The 21,122-nt window shown below is 44.3% G+C and overlaps 1 protein-coding gene across 5 annotated transcripts in view; it reads left to right on the plus strand.

Moving 5' to 3' along the window:
- The window catches only part of PTK2B (protein tyrosine kinase 2 beta), a 140,768-nt gene that overhangs the window by 52,160 nt on the left and 67,486 nt on the right, over positions 1–21,122 (plus strand). For 4 of the 5 annotated variants that reach the window (XM_077152855.1, XM_077152854.1, XM_077152852.1 and 1 more), the window contains exon 2: positions 11,318–11,558. In XM_077152855.1, the coding sequence (XP_077008970.1) occupies positions 11,355–11,558 (204 nt within the window). In that variant the 5' untranslated portion in view covers positions 11,318–11,354. Of the gene's footprint in view, positions 1–11,317; positions 11,559–12,169; positions 12,472–21,122 lie in introns of those variants that run through there. The other variant, XM_077152857.1, reaches the window with a different exon arrangement.

A 21,122-nucleotide genomic window follows, 5' to 3' on the forward strand; every position in this document is an offset into this window, starting at 1 on the left:
AAGTACATTCTCAGTAAGCAGAACAAGAAAATTAGAACTTGGTTCCCTTTGGAGCTCCTGAAAACATGGATATGAACATCACACACACACACACACACACTCCCCTCCCACCCCTTTCTGCTTGTGTCCACTTCTCCCACCTCCAGGCCTGCTGGGGAGGCGGACCAGCACAGAACCCAGCTCAGCCTCTCAGTGTGGTATGCGGCTCTCTCTGGCCTCTGCTATGCTCTCTCCCTCCTGCCTCTTGTCTGCAGTGAAGCAGTAGAGAAGTGGGTTTCTGTTCTTTTTTCTGACTTCCTTTGTGCTTCAGAAACCTCAGTGAAAGAATAGCCAGAGGAAGAAAGGGCCCGGGGACCATTATACCAAACATAGGCTTGTGTCTACAAGGGGGGAGCTGGCCTCATGATTTTTATAGAAATAAAATCCAGGGATCTGACTATCCCATTTCTAGCCTGGCTGTTTGGGGGATGGAAATGCTTGGGGCTGGGGGCAGGTAACAGGATCCTCATTACTTTCAGGTTTGGGTCAAATGCATTAAAGAAGTTGCCAAAGTGATTATTTAGCAGTATCTATTATTAACCAAAGCAACATTAAAGGAGAAGACTTCATCTCCTCTGTACTACAACTGTTTTAATTTCTGTCTGTCTCCTGTTCTGTGCACATACTCGAATGTAACCATGGGAGCATGTTTGTGTAGAGAAAATCCATATGATCTTTGGAATTTTCATACTCTTTAGTCATGTATGCTTCAGTAGTCTCCTTTATCAATGCAATCAATTTTTGCAACAGATCAGAATCAATACGTGAGTGAGGTGCTCCACTAAAGAGAAGGACTGAGAACTATGGAAAAAAGTTTTTTTCCCTTTTTTTTTCCTGGTGCATTGCTGAGCTCTGGACTTATAAATCTCATTCTCCGGATCTTGCTATTTAAATTATGATCCCTGCAGGACCCTGTGGGTCAATTCTTTGCCCAGCCCTGGCTATCTGGCTCCAGGTTGGTGTGCTTGATTTTGGGTCCATGAGATCTTTTTCCTCTGTAGGAATTTTTAAAGGGTAACAGTAATCTTGCTATGTTCAGACTCGGGAACGTTTCAGTTGGGTTTTCCTTTTTTTTTTTTTTTTTAATTTTCTTTTTCTAAAAAAGGAAGAAAAATCCCACTACAGTTTAAATAGCGATTTGACAGATTACTAGAGAACCGCTCTAAATTGGGGGATTTCTTGATTCAGGGTTTCCCTACTTTGGAACTACCGTGTTCGAACTTTTAAAAGATCAGAGTTCCTCCAAGTTTCCTGAGCTCTAAATGATTGAAACCACCCCCTTTCTTCTTTTGCTACCCATTTCCCAATAAAGGACTTGGGTAACAACAAGAAACTAAAACAGAAACCACTGCTGTATTCTTAAATAAAAGACTCAGAGGCATTAGAGTAGGTCCTGCATTTAAGAATTGCAACCCGCTGGGATCTGTGCACACAAGTTATTTCCGAACGCCACCATGGTAATGACAGGCTGCAGCCCTCAGAATGTGGAGACCTGGGTTCCAGCTCAGAGTGCTCACATTTTAGTGTGTCTAAATTTCTCATTGGTGACAAAAATGCCAAAGCACTGGTTCTCCATCTTCCCTGTCGATGCATCAGATTGACCTGGGATATTATTAAAATGCAGATGGCTGGGTCCCAACCCCAGAGATCCCTAGTCAGTTAGGTTGGGGCTAAGACGTGGCTTCCAAATGGTTTAAAAACTCCCCAGGTGATTCCACTGTGTGTGAAGCCAGCGTGAAGACCCCATAGGACCAACTGCTATTTGAAGTTATGTTTTACATGAGTTCAAGTCTAATGTCCACTTTCCTCACCATTAGAATCCCGAGCTCCAAAGGACATTCCCCTGGGGGTGTGCAGGGGGTAGGCCTGCCAGCAGGGTGTGGTCATAAAGAGCCCTCAGGCTAGAGCCCTTGGGTGCCCATTGGAATCACTGTTCTGCTTAACTTGCTGGGTGGCCTGCAAGAAGCTAGGTCATCTGTCCCAGCCTCAGCTGCCTCGTGGTGAGATGGAGAGCTAACAGCTCCCACCTGTTAGGCTTCTTGTTAGGACTAGATGAGCCCATGCGAGGCCCAGGGTCTGGCTTGGTAAGTGCTCAGGGAGGGTTAACTGCTGTTAGCTCTCAGAAATGAGCAGTGCAGCGGGGGTGGAGGGAGGAGGAGGAGAGACTGGCCAGAGTCTCCAGGCATATTGGCACCAGACCTGGAGAGGGGTCAAGGGCACAGTGAGGCCAAGAATCGTGCAGCATTGCAGACACCCTGATCTCCTGGAGAGTGGTTTGGAGCTGAGGATAACTTCCTGTAGTGCCATTTCACTTGGCACTTTTCAATGAGATGCCTACCTCCCCTGTTTCCCCTAAATCCTCATGTTGGATGGGATCCAGGAATCTAGACATCGGGGCCTCTCTGCCCCTATAGCCTTGTGGGAAGAAGGTCGGCTGCTCTCTGTGGGATGCGTTGAGTCAGAACTGGAGGTGGAAGCACAGGAAATTGGGCCGGCTTTAATACTTGTGGAATCCTATTACACATTTTTTATGACATATTTAACCAATATAATAGTAAGAGAACTTAATATCTTTTAGCTTTATGTAATTCTAAAGGTAGGTGTCCTTTATGTAATTACATAAGTATGTAAATTTCATTCTCTGTCACTTAACATTTTTATATAAATATCTTCATGTATTACTACTCATCATATTTTTATCATAGTTTGTCATTATTGACATTGCTTAGATTTTTTTTTCCCTAAGCATTTTGTTCTGATTTTCACTATTACACTATTATAAATAGTACAGTTGTAAACATCTTTGTGCAAATGATCTGCATACACACTCTGAGATATTTGGGGCATATTTCCCAGAACTGGGCAACCAGAGAAACAGGTTTGAGCTATTTTATGTATAGCTAGCTTGCTCCTCAAGAAGCCAGTCATGAATCAATGGCAATTGTAACAGTTTTGCTGCAAGCCCCTAAACCTAAGATTTTATCTTTCTTGGCTTGTTTGATATGTTTATAGTAATACCTTAAAGTTGTTTCAATTAGCATTTTTAACTGCTGAGAATTTTTCCATCTATTTTTAATTTCCCCAAGTCTTTTCACACATGGGTGGCATCCTGTTTACTTGACAGGGCATTGAAATTGTTGTTTTATCCAATTCACATTACAATGAAAGCAGATTGCTGAAGTTTGCAGATGGGGTTTATTGGCATGTTTAACAGTTTTGATAACTGTTTGCATAAAGCAAATTTTTGGTGTATACTGGATTTCCAAAAGAGTTGCAGATTGGAGGGTGGCAGGTAGAAAAGCTTGCTCAAGAGGATCCTTCTTGTTGTTTTTAAAGTGGTGATAGATTGGGGACAACATCTGTACTCTTAGGCCTGTGCGGGTACTTTTGCTTTAAAAAAAAGTACTTGAATTTTTTTTTGTCACCAATTTCTTTTTCTGTTTATAAGATATACTCATAAAAGTTACCTTAGTAAAATTCCATATATCCATCCTTATTACATATTACATGCATTTTAATGTCTCAAAAGACCTGCATCACTTTTAATGCTACACGATTAGAAACCTGTGAGTTTATGTGTATGGAGTTTTTGTACAAGCAGCATTCTGGGGCCATATCAGAAAAGCAGCATTAGTTTGAGGTGTCTCCTATGGTGCAGAAATAGCTTTGTGGTATGGAAACAAAGCTCAGAGTTGAGGGACTTGCCGATGGGACTTAGGACATGTGCTATGTTTGTTGAATAAAGATAGGAAATCTGAGCTCTGGTCTTGCCTCTGCCGCTTGAGAAAGGTGACCATAGGAAAGCTGTTCAGCCTCTTTTCCTCATCCTCAAAATGGGAATGGCACCTACCTTGGGAGGTATCAGCAAAATAATGACTGTGCAACACTTTATGAAGGGCTGTAGACGGTGTGCGTATGCCAGTGTAAAGTCTGTTTCATTCCTCTCCGTTTGTTGCACTTGCTTTTTTTTTAAACTTGATTTGGATGAATGAATCTAATCCATCTTCTACAGTACAGCCCCTCAATGCTTGAAACTGGCAACCCTGTCCTCCCTTCCCAGGAGCCCCCTCTTCCTTGGTTTTATGACACTGCACCAGGTAACAGGATCTCCTGTCTCCCCAGAGCTCAGAGCTACAAAGCAGCCTCTGGAGCCAAGATGCCCGGACATCAGGGTGATGCCCTAGGGTTGGTGGCATCCAGGCAGAGCCCAGGGGGCAGGACACTGTCGTTCTCTAGCAGCTCCAACACTGCATTAACGTTTTTGGCAGCCACATGATTGTGACTAGTAATTAACTTTCCATTAGCCTAAACCTCATTCTTTTCTTTTTTTTTGTTTATCCATACTGCTGTCTGACCACATCGTCCTCATCTCAGACTGAGGCAGGTATTTTTTTTTTAGTGTATGTGAAGAACTTTACATTTCTTATATAAGTTAAAAGTATGAACCAAGGGGCAAATAAAACAATAGATTTGTATGGACACTTGATCAGCAATCTTTGTGGAAAACCATTTGAGCAGTTTTGAATGCACCTGTTTATCACCCAGCCTTCTCATCAACCTCTCAAGAAAATGGGGAAGGACTCGGTCAAACACCTGATTGAAGCATTGATTCATCGGGGAACCAAATTTCCCTGCTCAACCAACTTTGGTTTGCTTTTATTTCAGTGACAGAGAAGAAAAAACCTGGTATTATTCAAAGCAGGGAAGCTGAAGAAGAATTTAGTTTGGGGTTAGAAAGGATGAAAAGTTTGCTTTGGAAAATTATGCATTTTAGGAGATAGAGAGGAATAGAAGCTCCTTGGAGAATGCAACCTATCTGACATTTTGGTGCCCCTGAGTACCTTGCCCAAAGCTGTCTCAAAGTGCTGGGTGGTCCATTGCCAGGACCAGGTGGACATCAAGTTCAGAGTCAGGCTTGAGGCCATTGACCCTGGGACCTACCCCTCCTTTCTTCTGGTTCTCTCATCTTTAGGCCAGTGGGGTGTAAAACCAGCTTCTGGGACACAATGGTGCCCTTTTCTTCTCAACTCCATGTTCAGCAACGTCATGTTGGTAGCTTGAAACAAGCCATGGTGCAAGTACTTACCTGCCAGAAATTGGTTACCAGTCAGAACTGTTCTTGCCCCCACCCCCCACCCCCATATTTTGTTAAACCTGGAGGAGCACTGGTTACTGGTTCCAACTCTTATCTTTTACTGCTCCCGTTGCCTCCTGGCTCACGCTTTTGTTTCATGCCAAAGTCATGTTCTTCAGCTGAAAATCTATTTTTCCACAGGATAAATTCAAATTCCTTAGCATACTACCACCTAATAGTCTCATTCTCAATGACCCCTCGACTACCAGCTATCCATCATGACAAATATGGCTTCTTGATCTTGCTGTCCCCTCTCTCTGATGTTCCAAGTTCTGGTAGGCAAATCTTCTGTGATCCTTTAGCACCATGCTCAGAGCCTTATTTGATTCCTTATCATCATGTCAGGGCTGTATTTTGTGAGTCTGGATTGTGAGTCTAGGTTGAACACAGACCCTCTTCCCTGATCTTCCTATCTCCAGGGCCTGGAGTCCCTCCAGAAACAAAGGAAGGCTTCAACAAAAGCCTGTTAAGTGAGCTAGAATGAAACAGAGAAAGAAAAAGAAAGCAGGCCAGCTAAAATTCATTCAGAAACTAGCAAATGAGGAGAGCAAGGTGAGCGTAACTTTTTGAAGGCTCAGGTAAGCATTGAATCCCAGAGATCAAGTAGGAGGTAAGAAAAACATGGCTAGTTGCAGGGATCAAAAGCCTTGGACTAGTGAGGAGAGCAGCGATGTCTTAACAAGAAAGGACTGGGTAATGTGTCCTTGATGTTCTTTCCTCCTGCCCCACCGAGAGCCAGCCCCAAGTCAGCCGGCCTCTAGGTTAGCAGGTGCTGTCAACAGAAAGATCCTGTGTGGGTAGTGAATGCGGGGGTAGGAAGCAAAAAAAAAAAAAGCATGGTAGAGTCTCAATAAATGCCTTTTGAATTACATTGAATTATAGCTGGCGATAATCACAACCTTTTGGGTTCCTTTCTTCGCAAGGAGGGATGCTTAGAGGGGAGGGGAAGGAATTAACCAAATGATGGATTGTGTGACCCTGAAAGCAGGCAGAATGCTTGGCCCCATGGGAACTGGAAGCTGAAAGGGCTTGGGAGGGAGCTGGGGAGGGGGAGCTGCGAGGAGCAAGTAAGGCCCAGCCTTGCACAGAAACACAGGCAGGGCTCGCTGTGACTGCAAGGTCATTTCCAATTAGTTAAGTGATTGCACTCAGCAGGCCTTTGCGATAGGAAAGGCATTTGTTCCCCATTTTTTGATGTGGAAACAGCAAGGGGAAGTGACTCAGAGACAAAGTGGAAATAAAGCGTGCATCTCGTGACATTCTGGCTCTGCTGGATCCAAAGAGCTGGTGTTTTGAATGTCTCCTGTGAAGTTTTCTTCCATGCTTTATGTGGGTTCTCAGGACAGAGGATGGTGCATCGAATAAGACCAAGGGATGATATTTTTAGCTGGGTGGTGGAATGGAGGAAAGTGAGTCTTGGTGTAAAGACAACCTCACAACACTGCAGATCAGTGCTAAGACCACCTGAGCCCCGATTTACTAGATTTGTTTAATTTTTTTTTTTTTAATTGGGACTGATCTTGTGTTTTCAATTCTTTATCCTGCCAAGAAACAGGCATTTAAAAAGTGCATATACCTATCATCTTCTATCATTGTCATTTTATGTAAATGAAGGAGCATTGTAAAGCCAAAAGAAGGTGGGAAGACATGTCTTAGAATAAGACTGCCCTTCAAAATGAATATATTGAGATTTATGATAAATCTCTACATTGTCCTTCTCTTTCCCATTTTGCCATGGACATGTGATAATATCATCAGAGGCCATCAGCAATATACCAACTGACTTTGGGGAACTCTAACTCATCCAACCCCATGTCTCAAGTCATCAGAGCTAGCCCTAAGCTTGACACTAACTCCTAAGCATAGTGACAGTATGTGACACCTTCCCTCCATTCTTTGGAAGTTCACAAAGCTTGGCCTCTTGCAGAGACAGAAATCAGAGTGCACACTGGGAGTACCAAAATGCAGTTGTCTTGAGGATGGAAAGTCCTGCCCTGATTTGAGGTAGCGATGAAACCATTAGTCGGTGATCTAGTTTCCTTTCCCTTAAAACCAATACCGAACAATGGGATGGCTTAAACAGTGGGAATTTATTGGCTCACTGTTTTGAAGCTAGGAGAATTCTAACATCAAGCTACCAACAAGGCAATGCTTTCACCCAGAAGACTGTGGCACTCTGGGTCTGGCTGCCAGCCATCCCTGGTCCTTGGCTTTTCCGTTACATGGCAATACACACAGCGGCACCTTCTTTCTCTTCTGATTCTGTTGTCTTCTGAGACAGGTCTCCATGGCTTCTTTCTCTCTCTCTCTCTCTGGTTTTCATTCTGTTTATAAAGGGCTCCAGTAATCTGGATTAAAGCCCATCCTCATTCAGTGAGGCCACAGCTTCACCAAAGTAACATCTTCAAGAGATCCTCTTTATAATGGATCCATACTCACAGGACCTGGTATTGGAACCTGAGCATGCCTTTTCTTTCTTTCTTTCTTTTATTGTTATTGTAATTATTTTTTTTGCATGGACAGGCACCGGGAATTGAACTTGGGTCTCCGGCATGGCAGATGAGAACTCTGCCTGCTGAGCCACTGTGACCCGCCCTGAGCATGCTTTTTAGAGGGGACATGATTCAATCCCTAACAGTCAGAAAGTCAATATGATGTCAGAGAGAGGACACATATATTTGAGTCATTTAAACCTGGGTTCAAAATATGTGTCCTCAGGATTTCCATTTTCACAACTCCAGTGGTATTACAAAATGCTTTGGAATTATGCAAGCATGGTGGTCCTACATCTCTCTTGCTTACCAGCTGCGTAATCCAGACAAGTTGATCTCTCCAGACCTCATATCCTTTCTTGTAGTATGAGGCTATTAGTACCTATCCTGCAGAATATTTTCAGAGGATCAGAGTTTATTTATGTAAACTCCCTGGCAACGACATTACATTGCAACATCTTCAAGGGAAAAAAATATGTTTTCTTATGATATTTATCCCTGGAACCCTAGTGTCTCCTCTGTGCTGGGGACACAGCACTGTGTTCAGTGATAGCCTGGAAGATCCAGAACGAACTAACATCCCCCCTCAATTCCCCCTTCGCAGGCGGGTGAATATCCTGAATCAGTCCAGGAAGGAGTGTAGTTTATTTTCCTCCTGAAGATTCTTAGGAACTCAGAAATTGCATAGTCTCCCTCAGTACACTTTCCAGGTTTTGTACAAGAAGTTCTTATAGCCAATCAAAACCTTTCCTGTTTTAATTTGAGCCCATTTCCTTGTGTTTGTTATTCTTCGGTGTTGGTTTCAGCAGAGCTGGGGGATGGGAGACAAGCTGGAGCCCAAGCTGGCTCAGAGCCAGAGTTTTTGCTCATGCTGCAAGAGCTTTCCCTTCTCTGACACTTAGAGAGTCTGGGGCAGGCCAGGGGGCAGGGAGGAGGGATTGCCAGAGCTGAGAGAGTCAGGAGGGAGGTCTACACTGGAGAAAGGGCAGGGCTTTGGCTCATGGGTTGAGGGTAGGAAGATCTTGTTGTCAAGCCAGATTCTCTGTTGATGGGAAATTCAAGTTATCTCACGAACTTTGGATGAACAGGCCTGTTGTCAGAAACAGGAGCTGGGGCTGGTGGATAGTTCTCATCACTTCCCAACTCCATAGTCCGTGATGTATGGGGATGGTTTGCAATCAGCCATGCCGGGGAATATTTACACTACGGAAGTTGGCAAACTTTGCAAATCAGGGCATCTTTTTTCCTGGAGAGCCACTGACAGGAGGAAAAGGATATCAGGAATACAGGTAGTCAGATGAGTCTTGGAAAAATAGCCAAGTATTAGCAATGATGACAAAACCTTCCATTTGTATCTTGCTTGATTGCTTTGATGAGTTTTTACTCAAGTTTTCTCACTTCATCTTCACAGCCCTTGTATGAGGACAACACTATCTCCACTTCATAGGGGAGAAAAACGAGGCCCAGAGAGATAAAGTAAAGATCATAGAGCCAGTCAGAGAAAGAGCTGGGACCAGAACGTGGGCAGAATGACTGAGAGGAGCAAGTAGATGGGGTTACGGCATCATATGTTCTCCCAAGACCCTGGAGACAGGTGGCTGAGGTCTTCTTTACATCATAGCTTTCCATTACCCTGTTTCTGAGAGTCTGGGGGATCCCTTGGTGGTCCATTGCAGATTTATACAAGCAGATTTGAGGTTTTGGCTTGCCCTTAAGGAAGTTGCCTTATGTCAGTAGAGAAGTGGGTACCACCTTCTGGGGCAAGGGACTTTTTTTTTTCAGCCTAGGGACTTTTTAGCAAACACCTGCTTTCTAGTCTCGAGATCCTGCAGGACCTCTAAAACTGAGTCCGAACTTGGGAATGGGTGATGCCCTCTAAGCCAGGAGGGGTTTGGGATGCTTCACAGACTGGGATATTCAATACTCAGATGATGCGTTTCTCCTTGCCTAGAGTTTGTCCCGCTTCCTGGCGATGCCACATCCTTCAAGGGCAATAGGGGAAGTGGGAAAAACTTTGAATTTGGACTCAGACTTAGCTGAGGATCCAAGTTTGCTACTTAACAGTCATGGTTCCTTTACCAAACAGTTTAACTTGCTTGTGTCTGTTTCCCCGTCTGTACGACAGGCATAATCAATCCTGCCCACCTCATAATCAGCTCTGCCCTACATAAAGCACTCATGTTTTTCCAAAATTTTAGAGCTGTAATTTTTGGGGAGAGGGCAGAAGTAGGCTGATCAGAGGTTACAGCTACAGCGGTGAAGGTCTAGGGGCAAATCTGAGGGACTTGCTTTGGACTAAAGTCAAGGTAGATTCCTGGTGATTGAAATGATTTCACCAAAATACTTCTAGCTGAGCCCATGACGGCCACTATGATTGATGTCTCTGAACCAAGGGCCAGGAAGAGCTGATGCAGGTAAGAAACCAGGGTCCACCAGGCATGTTGGCAATGGCCGCCTGCATTATGTAGAGAATGACTATTTCCCTGTGGCCAGGGCTGTGTTTGGTGGCTGGCTCCTGAATGGGCCAGATGCTGCCCAGTCAAGTGACAGGAGTCCCTTATCAGGTTGTGGTTTCTCGTTGTTACATTTTTACATCCTCTGGCTCGCTCGTGTTTATCAGCGCTACATTGCATTGTACAATCAGTTGTAGTGGCACAGGTTTAGAGGCACCACGAAGGTATCAGGCCCTCTTACCTGGGCTTTGCCCTAGGCACAGGCTTCTTCATAGCTGCTCTGTCTCTGCTTCTATGTTCTACCTTCCAGAGAGGGCTTGTCTTCTCTCACTCACTCTTCTCTTTAGCCAACGATACACAAATAGGTCAAATTGGAGTTTCCCCACATCTCAACCAGCCTTATCTTTTGCATTTTATGACATATTATTCCTATTTAGCTCTTCTCACTCAAACTTTTCCCAGTGCTGATTAAGACTATCTTACTTGGTATTCATGGGCACCAGTACCCTTTGGATGAGAATACTGCCTGGCCTATGGGGGTAGGGCACTGTGCCTCTTGAATTCGCCTGGGTATAATGATAGGGATTCTATATGATGAGTTCCTGTGGGGAAGCGGCCTCCTACCCATTATGGTTAAGCTAGAAGCTGAGGGTGGGGGCAGACAGAGAGATCTGCTGATAGCCTGGCCCCCTACATGTGTCCTTTCCTGCCGTGCCTGTTCCAGTTTGCTTGGGGCCACTATTCTCAAATTCTGTTTCTTCTCGGCTTTCCCTCCTAATCCCTGTTTCTCTCCTGCTATTTCTACTGTCTCCCTCTTCACTTTTTCTGCTCAACTGTGCCTTGGAACCATGCTGCAAACGCCTCCTCTCACAGCTGCTTTTGCCTCGTGTGGGCCCCTTGCCTGGGAGCACAGTGTGGGAGGGTAAATGTGATGGAGAGAAGTGGCTTCTAGAAGAGAGATGGCAAGCCTGGGACCTTGAAGTCCTGATTTCATACCTGGATGTTTATGCAAACAGCTTTGCTTCATGCTTCAGTCTCCCCAATTAATAAAGCTGGATGTCTTCAAGGGGAGCTTGCAGAAATGAAAGAACCTATGGTTAACTTAGGTTTGGGCACTTCGTGGGCACAGTCCCCAGGGGATGAGGCCTATGGACCTGGAGGAGACTCATTTCAGGGCGGTCCCTCTACTGTCTCTACAGGACTGCGATGAGCCGGTCCTAGCTGCTGCCTGAGAGGATGTCTGGGGTGTCCGAACCCCTGAGCCGGGTGAAGGTGGGCACGTTACGCCGGCCCGAAGGCCCCCCAGAGCCCATGGTGGTGGTGCCGGTAGACGTGGAGAAGGAAGTCATACGCATTCTCAAGGTCTGCTTCTACAGCAACAGCTTCAACCCTGGGAAGAACTTCAAACTGGTCAAATGCACCGTACAGACCGAAGTCCAGGTAAGTGTGGAGGCACCTGCTCCATCCATCTCTCTGTCTCTCCTTATCCTTCCTGGGCAGCTGAGTAGTCCTCCTTCGGCCAAGGAGGCTTGGCTGTGTCCACCTCCTGGACTGAGGAGCTGAGATGGTGTTACGAGAGATGTTCTCAGCATGGATGGCCTCATCTCCAGGTGTCAGCATTCCAATTCTTTAGGAGACAGTGAGGCACATGGTACAGCCTTTATTTGCACCCCAAGTCATTCCCTTGATCTTTGAGCCCATTCATTGCAATTCATTAAGTATTTATGATATTTGAGGCTCTGTAAGGGAATTAAAAGCCCCAACCACAAAGAGTTTACCCTCTGCTGGAATTGGAATTAGAGAGATATACAAGTACATTAAATCAGAACATAAACGGTATACAATGTGTGCTGGGTGTTTTGAGAAAGTAATTGGTAGGATATTTAGAGAGTGATAATGAAATAGAAATGCCCTAGGCTAGGCGGATGGTTGCCAGAACCTTCCTAATGTGATACCTGTCCAGGGTCGCAGAATCGTTTCATTCTCATACAGGGTCACAGCGTCTGTTTTGCGGGTCCAGGGACCCACTTTTATGAGGGCAACTAGACACCAGATAGCCAGTTTGCCTTAAATAAATTTATAAAAAATTGTCATCAGAAGTGAAGTTCTATACAAAGATTCCATGCACTATGGTAACCTTCCAGAAATCTACAACCTCCAGAAGGGTCTCTGGACCAGATAAGTCCTGAAACCTAGAGCGCCCAGCCTCTCGAGAACATCAGATAGCTTTCTCTCCCTACCTCATATTATTACAGCCCCTTCCAACATGAAAATGTTAGAATGGCCATAGCCCAAATACCCCCAAAGAGTGGGACAGAAAGAGCAAAGGTGACGATGGAGTTATACAGAGAAGGTGAGGTTTACAAACTAATACGATTGCTGAATTATTAAATGGCTATTTCTTTTAGTCTCTGGTATCTTAGAGTAGCTAGAAGAAAAAGACTTAAGTTGTGGAATTGTAACCCATGCCAAACTTTGAAATCTGTTTACAACTAATTGCTGAATTATGCTCTGAAATTTATTGGTTTTTTTTGCATACATGTTGTTTCTCACAAAAAAAAATTTTTAAGTTGATAGTGATGATTAAAAAAAAATGTTTATTCCTTCTAGCTTCCTATGTTCTGGAGCAGCTAGATGGAAAAATCTGAGAGGATCATATGGTAGCCCATGACATACACTGGGATCTGTCATGTAACTGCTTGTTGAAGAGTGCTTTGAAAACTATTGCTTTTTTCTTTCTTTGCTTTGTATATATGTTATATTATATGATAAAAAAAAAAAGGTTTAAAAAAACAACCAAGTAGGTCAAAGAATGGTAAGTTTCAGGGAATGTAAAGAAATGCTGATGGGGAAAATAATATCCCTAAGAAAGTTAAATTACACAGTGGCATGCATTTAAATTGTCAGGTAAGGAATAAACTTTCCTTCCATTTCAGTCCTAAAAAGCAAAAGGAAGACTTAAGCTTGTGTGTTTCAAAGATTTCCAATAATTGAATTGAGTATCAGCTTTTAAATTTAAATTTAAAATAAATAAAATTGGGGGATGAAAACATTCTGAAACCGATTTATGGTGATGGTTGCACCACTCCATAAAGTTACTAAACATCATTAAATTAGACACCTGAAATGGGTATATGCAAAATATATTTCAATAAACTTGTTTTTAAAAACTGCAAAAAAAAACATAATAAGTGAAGTTCTAATATACTGATTGATTTTAATCAACTGCATTTATTGAACACGTGCTATGTGCTGGCCTGGGACGATCTCTGTATACACATGATTTCAATGAATCTTCCCAACAGCCAAATGATGTAGATACAACGGGCATGTCCCTTTCTACTACCCAGAATAGTCCTTTCTGATCACAAAAGGAAAGCCAGATTGGTTCTCAGAAAGTTGCTTGGAGGGCTTGTAATTTGAAGAGAGGAAGCAGGGGACTGTTGAGAAAACTAACCAAGTCAGAGAAAGCTGAAAGAAATACCTCTGTTTCCTAGCCAATGCTTTCTGTGTTCTAAAAGTCCTCCAAAGCCAGGGTAGCTACCTCCTCTGGTTGATGCTGGTAGCAACAAGCCACCACCTTGGCTGCCTTCCTTCTACTACGGCACAGTTGTGTTTCTACTCACACAGAACAGAATATAATTGATTAGGTCACTGTCTTGGCCAGTTATTACCATTGATTACAGTTAGTTTGACTCCTTCTGTTTCCTGTACTTGATTTGATTAAGGCTTTGTTTGCTTAGCTCATGGTTTTAGATATGTAGGCACAGTGTGTCTTTGAATAAGCCCTGGCCACCTTGTTCCAGGAGGGTGCTTTCATATCTCCTTAAATATCCATTTCTTGGGTCTTCATTTGAGTGTGTCATTTTTGGAGAAAGCTGATATCATCCACTGTGGGTCTCACTAGTTCAACTTTCAGAAGACAACCTGGTTTCCAAGTTTGTGGGGTATCTCACTTCACCACCCTTTTGTCCTCGAAAACAGACAGCAACTGGTTGGTTCAGTTTAGAATGTTATACGAAGCTAGCAGTAAAAAAGGACCCTGAAGGATAGATGGGATTTAAAGAAGCAATGCAGGGGAGAGGAGCAGGCTTTCCAAGAGGAGGAAATAGCATGAACAAAGGCAGGGAGGCTGGTAAACTGTAAGTAGTTCAGTTGTTTATGTTTATTTTTATTTTTTGTATGAGCAGGCACTGGGAATTGAACCCTGGTCTCCGGCATGGCAGGCGAGAACTCTGCCTGCTGAGCCACCGTGGCCCAAGGAAGAAGTAGTTCAGTTTTATTGGAACATGGTACTACTTAGAAAAGGATCTAAAGTCGAGACCAGAAAGTTGACAGCAGATAGCAGAGGCTCTAGAATATCAACCTGAGAAATTTGGACTTGGACAGACACTAGGGAAAACCATAAAGTTTTTAAGCGGGAGAGAGGCTTTCCTAGAACTGGATGATGTCCTACTGGGTGGTTTAAGCAGTGGTGGGGGTTGGGGGTACATATGATAGGTCTACACAAAAGGCAATAAGAGCTTAAGAAAAATAGCTATTAGTACCAGAGGCATTTTCTAGAAGGGTATGGGGCCAGAAGGACGAAGACCAAAGAAGAGAGAAGCGCTTGCCTTCTAGGAATTTATGTCCAAACCTTCTGATTTTTCCTCACTCCAGGCTCTCCTGCTTATTGCAAACAGCAGTGACTTTAAAGCCATTTAGACCTCAAAGCCAAAGGTTGCTCTGCCCTAATTGGCGGTGAGGCCCTAGATCCAGTGCTTAATCAACTTGGCTTTCATTTTCTCACCTCGGGATCCTGCTTACCATAGCCTTGTCCTAAGGATTAGTAATAATAGATAAGAAGCATCTGACACACAATAAGCCCTCAGTGACTGGCAGCCATTGATTTTGTAGGTAATTTCTCTGTCAGGAATCTCCAAAAGTCTCTAACTGCCCTAATTGTCTTCTTTTAGTATTTATCAATTTTCTTGTCTCATTTTCAAATACAGAGGTAAGATGATCAGATTTGTGTTTTAAAACATCATACAGTGTTCTCTAAGATGTTAAAAAGTGTGCCATGGAGACAGGGATTTATTTTCAAAGAAATTTAAGAAACACTTGAACAGATTCCTTTACTAGCAGGACTTCTTAGAGCTTCAAATACGCATGGCGATACAGAAATGATATTCCCTAACTTTTCTTATAATTTTTTTATTATGATAACATGTATGCAATATAACATTTCCCATTCTAATCACTTTCAAGTATACAATTCATTGGGGTTAATTATATGCACAATGTTATGCATCACCACCATCTATTACCAGAAGTGGTGATATTTTCTTAAGTAAGTCATTATTATTTGCCTAAGAAATCCTTCTCTTTCAAAGTTGAAACACCAGTTCTCTGGGAAGTAGTTTAGGAAAATATTTTCCCTGAATGTTTAACAGCAGTGTAAAGAAGGACTCAACAGAGGAAAGACTGGTGAAAGGGAGATGTGTTAGGAAGCCATGGCAAAATATAGGTGGGAGGTGGTGAAGGCTTGAACTAAGGGAGTTGGATTTGGAGCAAAGGTAGATTTGAATACGTCTAAGGAGGGAGAAGCAGCAGAATTCAGTGGTTAACTAAATGTGTGAAGGCAGATAAAGGAAGGAGACAAGGATGACTCAAGATTTTGTTGGGCAGCCAGATGGGCACTGGTACCATTCACTGAGATATGAACAGTGAAAGGAAGGACATGTCTGAGATTTCAGCTTTAGATGTGCTGAAGTGTTCAAAGTATTTATGAAACGCTCTCATGGAGAATCATGAATCTGGGGCTCAGGAGTAAAATGGGGCATAGTGACAAGGATCTCAGAGTCATCATCTGATGGCTGCTATGCAAATGAATAGGCTCACTCAGCAAGGTTAAGTTAAGGAAGAGAAAAAGAGTTCCAATTAGAAAAGCTGGGGAAATCGGCTTCTAAGGGCCTGATAGAGAAAGAGGGCAAATGACAGAAAAAGAAGAAGAAGCCAGCAGGAGGAGAAGGGAACCAAGAGAACAAAGTCAGGGGAGCCAAAAGTAGAGGGAACTTTGGAGAAAGAGTAGTCAGATGCACAGAAAGATGGAGACAAACCTTTTCCTAGGCAGTTTCAGTGGAGAGATGGAGGCTGAAGTCATTGTGCAGTAGGTTGGGGAGTGGACGGGGAGTAGGAAGGAAGGAAAGAGGAGAAGGCAAGAGGAACAGTGTTCCAGGCAGCACACATGGTCCTGAAGTGGGAAGGCATGTGGCCGGTTTAAGGGTAAAAGGCAGCAAGTGTGGAGACTGACCCAAGACAGGCTATTTAAACCACTTAAAGGGTTTGGTCTTATACCATCTGTTGTGGGAAGCTACTGATATATTTTAAACCTAGGAGTGACGTGATATTGTGTTTCTAAAAGATCACTTGGTTTACACAGGGGAACATAAATTAGAGGAAGGCAAGAATGAATGTGGATGTTAAGTGGCTATTGCCGTGATCTAGAAGACAGTCAACAGTAGCTTAGACTAGGAGGTAGTCATGGAGATGATGACAATGGTGAGAACGGTGGTGGTGATGATGATAGCAGCTAGCACTTCTGAAAGCACATTATATGTATTATCTTATTTACCTCCCACAAGAACCCTATGACACACATGCAATTACCTCCTTTTTAGATATAAGGAAAACAGGGTGCAGAGGAGTTAAGCACATAGCTAGTAAGTGGTGGAGCCTGTTTTCAAACCCAGGCAACGCATCACCTCCAGAGCCTACACTCTTAACCATTGTGACCTATGGACAGAAGTGATTGTAATGCAGAGAATTTAAGAGATGGAAATGAAGGGCTTTGGTGATGGACAGGAGATGTGGGAATGAGGAAGAGGTGCCGAGAATGATTGCCATGGTTTCCATGACCAGTGGTCCCAATCTCGAAGATGAAGAATGCTGGAGGAGAAACAGGTTGAGGAGGAGGCATTCACAAGTTCAGTATTGAACCTGTTCAGTGTGATTGGAATGTGTTAACATTTTCAAGTGGAAATGTTGAGCAGGCTGTCATGTATGTGATTTCAGAAGAGAGGACTGGGCTAGAGGGAGACATTTGAGTAAGGTCAGTTCCTAGATGTGCTTGAAGCCATGCTTGGGAATGAGTTCATTTGTGAAAGAGCCCCGAATAATTCCATCATCCATATTCTACAGCTTGGGATATCGTTACAATTCAAAACACAGGTGTGCACTTCCTGTTTTCATGATGTGTCCAGGCCAAGTGTAAGACTGACATTGAATCACACTAATGCACGAACCGTTACAAACAACGGCAAGTGCTCTAACAAGAAGAAATATGTTTTAGGAAAAAATAACACAGAAAGCCTTGGCCCAAACTTTGAGGAAGAGCAATACTCCAACTGAGGTAGGAGGCCATGGATTTTCAGGGGCACCAGTTCAAAGGGAGTGGTTGTGTCTGGGCTTCCAGAGATATTTCTGGGACTGGCCATTTCTCCTGGTCTCCTCCCACCAGGAGCTCCCACTCTTGCCTCAGCCTCTATCTTCCTCAAGGCTCAGCTACACAGGGACTGATTTAGGATGTGACCATCCAGTGGTGCATTTCCAGGCCCAGTTTCCTTGCCTTAGACCCACCTTGAAGTGTCCTCTCCTTCCCTCTGCTTCATGACTTGTTGTTCTCTCCTTAGCTAGCTTAGCTTTGTCCTTCAACTGATTTTTCTACTTCCAGCTCTGTATCCTCTTTCACTATCCTCCCAGTACTCAAGATACTGCCAGCCCTTTTAAGTTTGCCAAATGCTTGTCCTTTTATAAGAACACTCCTAAAATTCTGACACCCTCATGTAGCTGTGTCTGGTTAAATAGAAGCAATCTAGAATCATCCTGGGACAGAACATGTCGCACTTTCCCACAACATACTTGCTCAATGCATACTTGCTGATTTCATGCTTTTATTTTTATTCTCAATTATCTCATTCTATGCAAATGCAGTGGCCTCCTGTGATGCTTCCTCTGTGCTGTTAAAAGCTATGTAAATAAGCACTGGCCCATGTGCCTAAAACCTAACGGAAATTAGGCAGGTGTTCTGAGAGAATCAAGCCATGTGCTGAATGAGAAATGTATTTCTCATTCTATTTTCCACTTCCCTTTTTTTGATATTCATAGAAAATTGTGTTTGTTTGGGAGCTCTGAAACTCTAGCAAGCAGAGGCTTATATTATTATTTTTTTTCTAATGTGCTAATTTGCTTGTCTGGGAAAGGGGTTAAGATGACACTTCGAAAACAACTGGCAGAGAACCACCCAGACATGCCCACACAGCTCCGTCTCTCTTTGAATCTGGCTGCTTCTTTCATCCTTCCCCCACCTCCTTTCTCTCTCCCACCCTCTTCTCTCACTGTCTTCTGAGAAGTGTGACCATATGTCCTGTTTTACCTGAGACAGTTCCAGTTTACCTGCTTTGTACAAGAGAACTGCACCTGCCAATCTCAAAAGCCTCATGATTTGCAGGATAAATTACATGGCCACCTACTTCTTTGTGCCTTACTCCCCTCTCTGCCTATTGTGCTGACTGGCCGGCTCATGATGTTTTCTTTCTCTGGCTAACTGGCTGAATCCCTCTCTACACATGCCTATCTCTAGCCATCATCTCCCCTTGATGTGGTGTGGTTCAGAGGGTACCAGAGAAGCATACACACACACACACATACACACGCACACCCAAACCGTCTCCCTCAGCCACCCTCTACCATGCAGAAATGACATATTCAAGATCCTTCCACACTGAGAATCCACATCCTCGGGAGGGAAGGAGACTGAAGTAGTCATACGCCCTTCCCTCCTGGTCCAGCTGGGTTGCTCCAGCCTGCCAGGAGGGCCCCAGGCTGAGGGCTGGTGGGTGAGAGCTGCTTGCCTGAGTGAGTGTGGAACAGAGCCCAGTTCACCAGCACAGCCTGGTCCCCATGTCCTTGTGTGCACCCCCTCCTCTGCGCATTCAGTGCGGCTCAGAATTCCCAGATTTCAGATCTATTATCCTCTGACCTGTGCTCATCTGATGTCAATCCCAGTTAGTTGTGAGTTCAAACCTATCACTTAACTAGACACAGGGCTGAGGCATCAGCCAGCTGGCTTGCAGTTCATTGGCTCAGTTTCTCTGTTTCCGGAGCAGTCCTGCTCTCCTTCAGATGTTCCTAAGGGAGGGCCTTAAGGTTGGGGCAAAAGAGGAAGGGAAAGGCTGGTTATCTCTGTCCTGGGGAGTTACTATTTCCCAAAGAAAGGTTACCCTAAAGAGAATAAATGGAATTAGATATGGCCAGTGCCCCATAAATGAGAACTGTGCCCGAAAGCCTGAGAGGAGAGGGCTCAGCCAGGAAACCGCAAACCAATACCACAGAGATGTTCACAGAGATATAAAAAGATGTACATTTGCAAGGACCTCCTCCTTTCTGCACCCTCCCCACTTCCTGTGTGTGCTCACCGGCCGGCCCACACGCCAACGCCTGCAGAGGCGAGGAGGCGCACAGACGGGCGGAGTTAGGGACCTCTCTTTATTTATCTCTATCCTTTTATTCATTACATCGTCGAATTAGGAGTCAGGTGCCTGTGCTGCCATTTCTATTTTTAAGCTGGTGGTTGGGTCGCTGAAGATACTTGTTAGAGGCTTTTATCACATCGTAGTGAATGCTTGCAAAGTGATAAATTATGCAAATTTTTATTATTTTGTTCTGCAACCACTTTTTTGAAAGACTATCCTCTAGGTGTGTTGAGTTACAGTATTCGTTACCTCGAAACTAGCAGGCTTAAAACAACAGAAATTTATTCCCACACTCTGGAGTCCAGAAGTCTGAAATCAAGGTGTGTGGAGGGCAGCGCTCCCTCCAGAGGCTCCAGGGAAGGCTCCTTCCTTGCCTCTTCCCGTGTCCGGTGCCTGCAGGCATTGCTTGGCAGGTGGCTGCAAAACTCCTGTCTCTGCCTCTGCCTTCACATGGGCTCCCCTGAGTGTCTCCTATCAGGATCCTTGTCATTGGATTTCAAGTCCATCCAGATATCCCAAAATGATCTCCTCTTGGGATCCCCAACTTAATTACATTGGCAAAGACCCTTTTTCCAGATAAAGTCACATTCACAGGTCCAGGGACTAGGACGTGGACATTTCTTGTAGGTGGGAGGCAGTTGTTCAACCTACCATGCCCGTGAGTTAGAAACACTGTGTTGCTGGAGCCCCCATCCCCGCTTACACAGACCCGCGTTCACAGATGTCTGCAGGCAAGCGTGAGCCCTCTGTACACATATCCACACCCACAGAGGCATATCTGGGTGCCTTAGAACTGGCCATGGGCATGAGCTGACCGAAAGTCTGCTGCTTTTCCTTGCCTCCTGGCATTCTCCGTTGCTGGACAGCCTGTGCGTTGCCTGTGCACTGGCAGACTGTTTCCTGGGACCCTGTCAGGCTAGGTGACACTGTAGGCTGTGGCCTCGTCACTCCTTGGGTGATCTCATCCAGTCACAGAGCTTTAATTCTGACTCTAACCGATGGCACACAGATTCATAAGGCTAACTCTGATCTCTTCTCACAATTCCACCTCACATATCCATCTCCACCTGGATGGTTGACATATGGGCAATCAAACCTGTAATCCTCTTCTAAAAATCTGCTTGTCCACCCATCTTTCCCATCTTGGTTAGTTGCAGGTCTGTTCTTTCAGGTAATTATGTCTCAATAATTAACAATCAACCCTTGAGTCATCCTTGAATCCTTTCTTTCTCTCAGACTCTATTCAATTCACAAGGAAATCCTGCCACTAGGGCTGGCAGAGCAGGTGGCCATGCACCAGACAATTTCAAACAACAGACATACATTCTCTTAGTTTGGGATGCCAGAAGTCCAAAATCAAGGGGTCAGCTATGGTGAGTCCTTCTGGAGGCTCTGAGGGGTGACCTGTCCCAGGCCTCTCTCCTCGCAGCTGGTGGCTGCTGGCTGGCACTCCTGGGCTTGTCGACACATCACCCTGAGCTCTACCTCCAGC

Source organism: Tamandua tetradactyla, chromosome 3, assembly GCF_023851605.1.
Source record: "Tamandua tetradactyla isolate mTamTet1 chromosome 3, mTamTet1.pri, whole genome shotgun sequence".
NCBI classification, from domain to species: Eukaryota; Metazoa; Chordata; class Mammalia; order Pilosa; family Myrmecophagidae; genus Tamandua; species Tamandua tetradactyla.